Raw genomic sequence first — 8,616 nt, 5'->3', positions numbered from 1 at the left:
TTCACATGGATTATATATATATATATATATATAATTTCTTATGTTTGATTGATCTCTTTATAACAACAAGTTTTGCCTTGTTAGGTCTAAAGAATATTTCTACTTTCAAGTCTCAATCAATCCTCGACAAACCTTAAGAAGCATTATCTTTTTAGGTATTAGAATATAAAGGACGACACTTTCACCATCTTACTACAAATCATTGCTTTTGCACAAACCAAAAGTGGATGTCTTAGTAACAAAATTTTACATTTGGAAACAATGTTACAAAAAATCATGTGAATCGAGGCAAAGCCATCTTGATGTTTACTTACAAATGAGACAACCTCACACAACAGTTAGAAGCTTATGTCTATGTATATCAATTTGTTGCAAAAGGTCAAGAGCAAAGTTTCCCTTTAAAACGAGGAAAAAAGAAGCTCAAAACAATCCAAAAAGAATTCCAACTGAAAAACACTTCTCAATCCTCGAAATACTCTGACGGAATGGTTCGTAGAGAATTGATTTCAGCAACACATTTGAACTGCAAAATATTGCACCAGATATAAATTCATCTCAAAACATATAAACAAGGACATAGATTCAACATACTTAAGGAATAATATGGCAGATAAAAAAAAATCCATTAGGAAATATGAATTTCAAGTTAATGATGATAAAAACCTTGGACATGAGAGAACCGAAAATACCTTTGGGTGCCTATACTTCTCTCGAACAGCCTGCAATGCGCACTGCTTCACATTGTGTTGTAGGCTATGTATCACTTGGACACATTCTTTCAATTCTGATGCTCGATATCCCGAACACTGTTGTAATGTTTCATTCTACCAAATAAAAGAGAAACAAGCATTTATACATATCAGCTTACAATTGACAACAAATTTCATATGATATAAAGAAAAGTCGATCAAACTATTGTGTTATGTCTCTATATATACATATAATGTGTGAATAAATAAATAAAATGCATATACCCAAGGGTTAACATTTGGCTCGAGTGTGAATTTCGCCACAAAAACTGAACATGCTGCAATCATGGATGGCAGATAGTTTAAGCAATTGTATTCTTGTAATGTGAGCTCTGCCAGGTAGTTCCCTAGAAACTCCATGCAAAGCGTAGAGCTCTGCATTTGGGGTTAAAAGAAGATATTTAAAATCAGCAATATGACCAAAACACATCCCAAGTAAGAATATAGATCTGTAATTACAAATTAAAATACCTTCTTCGAGGCTTGGACAGCTCGAATGAATCGCCTGGCCATTTATTCCAACAATTCCGAAGTCATATTCTTGTTCGGACATTGCATAAATAAAGAAACAAGAAACAAGAAGAAAAGAAGAAATGAAAGTAACAAGTGTTATTAAACAATCTCTTTTACCGAAGAAATGTTTTCGGGGTCGGGCCAGCAAGGTTGAAATCAAGGTGATGAAGGACTTGCTTCTCCATATCCAAAACCTACAAATATATGCAACACATAAAAAAAAAACACATAGTATTTGTTCTTTCTTTCCTTTGATCCCTATTAAGGCCATTTTTCCCAGCAAAACGATATGTTTTTATGTACCAACCTCATCTATGTTGTAGGTATTGTCAGTGATGTAGCAAAACTCTTCTAGTTGCGGGGCACAGATCTCCTCATACTTGCTAGATAAATCACAAAAACAATAGATTAGATTAATCATAATAACAGATCAAATTGAGGTCACAAAAAATCAATAAAAGAGGTTTTTTAAGGTTGGGGTTAATACAGGGTTTAAGGTTTAGACAGGGTTTAGGGTTTAGGGTTTAGAGACTGAAAAACACATACGAAGCAACGATCATGCATGCAACTCCAACTAGTTGTAGCTGATGTTTCTTCACGGGGGAGCACAGAGAGAGGAAGCGATCGAGGTAGGCAACCGTGAGGTAGAGCGAATCAGGGACAAGCTTGTACTCCTCGGCCACCTCCACAAGCCAATCCACCAAGATCCCACGCATGTTCGCATTGATGTGATGCTGGATTGTCTCCATGTAATCCGTCCTCGGTCTCCATTTCACCTGTAAATACATTCAAGAAGACCGGGCATTATGTTGCAGTTCCACATAGAGGTGTGATAGAGCAGGCAATATGTCTCTTTTTCCACTTAATTGTGTGCTCTCCGAGAGGTTTGAATAAGGGTGGGAGTGGGGGCATTGAGGCTTTAAGTCTATACATAACCAGATGTATGCGCATGCATGCTAGTCCATGTATAGTGCTCAGGCATAATCAGTTAAGGGTTAGGGTTCGTGGTAGACAAGATGGAATAGGAGGCTTCTGCCAAGCCTCTGAACACCTAGAGAAAAAAGAATTGGAAGGAAAAGACATCCACACATGCTATTATTTATATGTATACACACAAACACATAACATTTTGGAAAAACAAAGCAAGTGATGTATAAATTTTTGAGCAATCCCAATTTTCAAATGTAGTTATCACCTCAGAAAAACGGAGGAAGTGATAGATTCCTGTCGTACTGCAGACTCCATCATTCCCGACATCCACACACATCTGGTCTTCAGTTCCATTATGGTTGAAGCTCCCATTCTTCATCGATGTTTCTTCTTACATAACAACATACCATACCACTATTATGAATGGAACGGAGGGGGGGGAGGGGGGGGATACACCAATTGAATAGAAAATCAAATTATGAGTTCCATTTGATTTTCGCAAGTAAAAACAACCCCATTTGATTCTATACCTTGATGTTTCTTCTTACAACATACCATACCACTATTATGAATGGAATGTGGGGGGGCATAAGCCTAATTCACAAGTAAAAACAACCCCATTTGATTCTATACCTTGATGTTTCTTCTTACATAACAACATATCATATCACTATTATGAATGGGATGTGGGGGGGACACACCAATTGAATAGAAAATATCAAATTATGTGCCCCAAACCCTAAAGTTTGAGTAAAAACAACCCCATTTGATTCTATACCTTGATGTTTCTTATTAGATAACAACTTACCATACCACTATTATGAATGGAATGTGGGGGGGACATACACCAATTGAATAGAAAATCAAATTATGTGCCCCAAACACCCAAATCACGAGAAAAAACAACCCCATTTGATTCTATACCTTGTGGTATAAAAGCTCCAGAACCATCAGAAATGGTCAGGTTATTCTTTGATTCAAGCTCTAAACCACCAATCGCCACCGCATTCACATCATTTACAAGGGATTCGAGATCGTTACTACTCTTGCTATTGTTGAGTTCATCGTTCATTGGACGCAAATTCTCATCTCTCTGAATAGACAAAAACTGTTGTGACACCACCCCTTCAAAAGATTGTGTTCCACCACTCACTCCATCTGACACTTTGACGACAATGGCATGCTTCAACTCATTGCTTGAACCTTTACTGCTTCTAATACCCAACACCTACATTGGAATAGAAGATCCCATAACGCATAAGCTGACATGAAATGATGATTACCACACTAATAAGATGAGCAAATGCGACACAAAAAAAAAACAATAATTGATATAAGATAAACATAGATGCAAAATAAATGTGATAAGCATAGATACGAGATCCCATAACGCATAAGCTGACATGAATTGATGATTACCACACTAATAAGATGAGCAGATGAGACACAAATAAAAACAAGAATAGGTATAAGACAGTCATATATACAAGATCCCATAACGCATAATCTGACATGAAATGATGATTACCACACTAATAAGATGAGCAAATGAGACACACACACAAAAAAACAGAAAATACATATATTACATGTGGTTGTTTAGATGTTTCTGTGGCGAGTACACTTGCATTAACCATTGTTGTTGTGGTCTCCAAACCTCTTTGATTCGTGAGATTTGTCAAGGCCGCCCTTTTCTTCGGGTGTTGATGTGGAACCATAGATGGGAGTCTATCATTACTGGCGGCTACTCTCTTAGACTGAGCCGAGGGCCACCTGATCCTATTGTTAACACCCGTATCAATGCTCCATGGATTTGCAGATGATAGCAGACCCATCGGTTCTTCTTCTTTTGTCTTTGTAGATGCAGATCCAGATGTCGGGTTCTCTCTTGCCATTGATTTGCTTACAATTGTTGATTAGAGGGGTGCAAACAAATGGAGTTGGATCCAATGGAAGAATGCCAAGAACTAATCACAAACCAAAACCAATGTTTGAATGAAATGGTGATTCCCCAATAGTGTGTTCAAAAGTAGCAATCAAATCATACAATTCTTTTGCGCCTTAAATTTTCTGTATGCAAATGCGGGTGTCTGAATGTATACATGTGTAATGCAAAAGAAAGAGAGAGAGAGAGAGAGAGAGAGAGAGAGAGAGAGATTGGAAATGAAAAAGAGAAATTTTCGATTTTGATCACGACCTGATTAAACAGACAAGAGGATATGTTCTGATGCCCTAAGGAAGTGATTGTTATCTTCTTCTTCTTTTGTAAAGAAGATATCCTTTCATTAGTGTAACCATTTTTACAAGATTTTAAATTCAATGCGATCGGTGCCTAAGGAAGTGATTGTTAAACAGAGGACGAAAAGAAGAAGAAGAAGAAGAAGAAGAAACCCTAATCCAAATATGGAGAACAGAACCAAGAATTAAATGTATAAAACAGCTTACCCAAAGAAGAAGAAGATAAGTGTATAACTTCCTTTTGAAGAACACACACAGACTTATATATATATCACTGTAATCTGTAAACAAGAAGCAGACAGACAAACACAGACACAGAGAGAGAGAGAGAGAGAGAGAGAGAGAGAGGATCACTGAGAGTGAGATAGACGAGGAGATTCAGTTCAATTTTTATAACACAAAAAGAAGGATTTGGTGAGGCGGGAATGACCCAAAACAAAACACACAGAAACAGAAACACAGAGAGAGAGAGAGAGAGGGTTTGAAATGTAAAAACTCAAAAGAAATACATAATCAAAGGTAAAAGCTTCCGGCATGTGATGTATGTAATGTATGTATGTCTATATATGTATGGGATGGAATGCTATGTATGCATGCATGTATGTATATAATGTATGTATGGGATGGGATGGGATGGGATGGGATGTGTATGCATGTATGTGTGGGGTGGTATGTATGTAATGTATGTATGTCTATGTAGGTCTATGTATGTATGGGATGGGATGGGATGTGTGCATGCATGTATGTGTGTGTGTATGGGATGTGATGGTATGTATGGGATGTATGGGATGGTAGGTGTGCATGCATGTATGTGTGTATGGAATGTGATGGTATGTATGTAATGTATGGGATGGTATGGTATGGTATGTATGCGACGTGTTTATTCTGCATCAAATCATAAAGAGGGCCGGTGAGGGAATCGTAGCCACAGACGGTGCAGGTCGCTCCGAGGAAGGCGCGTGCGATCTGCACCGTCAGATTTCGATAAGGAAGAACGCACGAAAAAAAAAATATTTCTGCAGAGGTCACCCAACCACAGGTAAGTTTATATTAAGTTGGTCACCCAACCGTATATTTTTAAAACAGTTGGGTGACTGGTTTAAGCAGGTCGCCCAACCGTAGGTAAGTTTATATTGAGTTGGTCGCCCAACCAACTCAATATAAGATGCAAGTCGCCCAACCGACGACTATAAAAGCCTAAAACATGCCATTATCTCTCATTTTTTCAAACGAGATTGACAGGGTTTTTTTGCCGGGAAAGAAAATTATCGTCAGGCGGCCTGCAATCGACATAAGTGGCAATCAATCTCCTCCATCACTATTCCTATGTATGTACCAAACCCTATTACATCACTTTATCTGATTTTTTTTACATGTGGTAGGAATAGTTGAGGGATTAGGGTTTGGAATAGTTGAGCGATTTTTTTTCTTGTTGAGGGATTGGGATTTTACTACATAAAAGGAAGGATTAGACTACATAGAGGGCATCTAATTATTGCAACATGATAAGTAGGATATAACATATTCGGAGATTTGGAAGTGAGGGATTAGGGATTAGGGTCATACGGTACATGGGCCGTACCATCACTAAATCATGGAGATCATTGCTTACCATGTCTGATCCACACAAGAAAACCTAGATACATTTGTTGAACTTCAGCATAGTCTCATTCCACCACACCAACTAACCTAATCATTCTACCACAAGCATTAAGATAATGATAGGTGTGTGTTCTTATGCATTTTTTGTGATAGGGCACAAAGATGTGGTTCACCAAACGCGAAGTGGATTCACTTCGGATTCATGTGGACGAGTGGGCATGAAGGGTACTAGGATTTGCACTTGCAACCGGTGGCTCCATATTGTAAATTTTGTGTTTGTTGTTTTCAACACAGATTTTGTTATAGAGCTGATGTTGTAACTATATTTTGGAATCCACACAAATTTTGTATAGCGAGAATCGACTCATTGTATATCGTGAGTACTTATTAATGGAAAAGTTGTTTACAACAAGTGTTTATCTCAAGTTGATTTGTTGTTTTAAACCAATCTCAAGTTGTGATCTAATTTAGTTGATTTGTGGTTTTAAACCAACTTGAAGTTGTGATCTCCAATTGATTTGATTTTTTAAACCAGCATATACTCAGCATCAGGATGATTATTGAGAGGCACATGCCACATCTGTGGGTCATTGCCTTTTATAGATCATGCAACCCATATGCGCAATGACCATTTCACAGAGACGGAAGTGGAGACAAAGGTAGAACTGGTCGAGGAGACAAAACCTATAACATCACAATGGAGGGATGGGAGTCAAAATTACAAACGGCTGAGGGGGCTATTCAATGTCTTAGGCAAGGGTTACGATCCCTCAACCGTGCAACAATTTTGGCATGTATGGAGTCCATTGAAGAAATGAGTCAGACGGTGGTGTATCACGCAGGTGCACCGAAACCAACCAATGAAGAAGACCGTGGATCCGTAAGGCGTAAGCAAGCAATTGGTGCAAAAAGGGGAGCAGCAGTCAACATTTCACAATATCTTATTGGCAGCTCCCCAAACACTTCCAAGGCACACACTGGAAAAATACAAAGAGGCGCAAGTCGAGCTAGGAGGCGGTTGCCAATATCTGCGACAGAGAAGATTCTATGCTTGCATTGTGATGCCTTGACCTTTAGATTAAGGGACTCAAATGTTGATTGTTGCAAGAATTGTGGCCGCATCTTGCCATCATCTCCGGATGAGCCATAAACATAGCTTGAGTGGTTTTGCAGACTAATGCATTTGGGAGTATGTCATATGTTGATTTATGTTTTAAGTTTCCTGTTTCAAGTATGTCACATGTTGATTTGGGTTTACGATGTTTAAAGTGGATTTACGTTCAAAGGATGTCATATGGTGATTTATTTTTCAAGTATGCCATATGTTGATTTATGTTTTAAGTTTTATGTTTCAAATATGTCATATGTAGATTTATGTTTCAAGTATGTTATAAGTTGATCTCTGTTTTAAGTTTTATGTTTTTTATGTTTTTTAACTTTTAACTTTTAAGATGATTATTTGTTTTATGTTAAGTATGGTGAAGATCGTCGATTTTGAATAATTTAAGGTTGGATTTTGTTACTGTTTGATATGTTATTGTAAGTTTTAAGGGTAATGATCAAGCTTATTTGAAGATTTTGGTCAAAATGATACATTTGGTTGGGCGACCACACGGTTGGGCGACTTGCAAAGGTCAGGGTTGGGTGACCTACAAAGGTTGGGCGACTTGCAACGGTCAAAGTTGGGCGACCTCTGACAAGGTTTTTTTCGCGCGTTCTTCCTTGTCGAAATCTGACGGTGCAGATCGCACGCGCCTTCCTCTGAGCGACGTGCACTGTCTGTGGCCGCGATTCCCTCGCCAATCCTCTTTATGATTTGATGCAGAATAGACATGAGCAATGTAATGTTATGTATGGGATGGTATGGTATGTATGCATGTATGTATGTAATGTATGGTATGGTATGGTATGGTATGAATGCATGCATGTATGTGTGTGTGTGTGTGTGTGTGTGTGTACTATAATGTATGGGATGGTATGTATGTATGGAATCATAGTATGAACCATACGAACCATACGTGCACTCGCATTCAAGAATGTTTTCAATCGTTCGAGCATGGTAAACACCCTCCAAGTATGGTAAATACCATACTTTTGTATTCATTATTTATTTGGCAAAGTTTTTTCTAAGCTAAAAAATATTTTTAAAAACATATGAATGTTTTGATAACATACGCATTCGTTTGCAATCATATGGAAAGAGAATGTTTTGCCAATGCATTCAAGTATATTACGTACTTATGTATGTATGCTTGTGTCTATCTGCTACCAAATCATAAATATGCTTTCCTAGTGAGGGAATCACGGCCATGGACACTGCAAGGTGCTTAGCTGAGGGTGCGTGCAATCGGCATCGTCTGATATCTATGAGAAAAACAAAAATGCCTCATCCAAAAAGCAACTATCTAACTGCCTCTGTCATCAGACTCTTGACTTTGACCACCTCTATCATCATGCACCCACCCTACTATCTTATTGGGGGCGCCTGACTCAAATTCAGACATCAAATTTTTCTAAGTGTAAAAAAATGACATCAAAATCTTACACCAAATTTCCACAAAAAACCCAAAAGACTTCCGATTAC

The 8,616-nt window shown here is 38.1% G+C and overlaps 1 protein-coding gene across 3 annotated transcripts; it reads right to left on the bottom strand.

Annotated features, from left to right (window-relative positions):
- Positions 1-228: 228 nt before the first annotated feature.
- LOC147849997 (cyclin-A1-4-like) lies at positions 229-4,136 on the bottom strand. 3 transcript variants are annotated; one of them, XM_087336913.1, is made up of 10 exons: positions 3,782-4,136; positions 3,117-3,420; positions 2,458-2,582; positions 1,809-2,038; positions 1,570-1,645; positions 1,380-1,456; positions 1,221-1,254; positions 975-1,124; positions 690-824; positions 229-523 (listed from the first exon to the last, which is right to left on the bottom strand). In XM_087336913.1, exons 1-10 carry the CDS (start codon positions 4,085-4,087, stop codon positions 461-463), a joined length of 1,500 nt encoding a protein of 499 aa, XP_087193039.1. In that variant the 5' UTR covers positions 4,088-4,136; the 3' UTR covers positions 229-460. The 3 variants fall into 3 exon arrangements, with proteins under 3 accessions (XP_087193039.1, XP_087193040.1, XP_087193041.1); XM_087336914.1 differs by having other exon boundaries at positions 2,458-2,579; XM_087336915.1 differs by having other exon boundaries at positions 3,821-4,136.
- Positions 4,137-8,616: the final 4,480 nt, after the last annotated feature.

This window comes from Azolla caroliniana, unplaced genomic scaffold (assembly GCF_043228905.1).
Source record: "Azolla caroliniana isolate FFs.n. ecotype wild unplaced genomic scaffold, voAzoCaro1.0.p SCAF_22, whole genome shotgun sequence".
In the NCBI taxonomy this organism is placed as follows: domain Eukaryota; kingdom Viridiplantae; phylum Streptophyta; class Polypodiopsida; order Salviniales; family Salviniaceae; genus Azolla; species Azolla caroliniana.
Note: the sequence above shows the minus strand (reverse complement) of the source record. Positions and strands in the feature narration are given on the sequence as shown.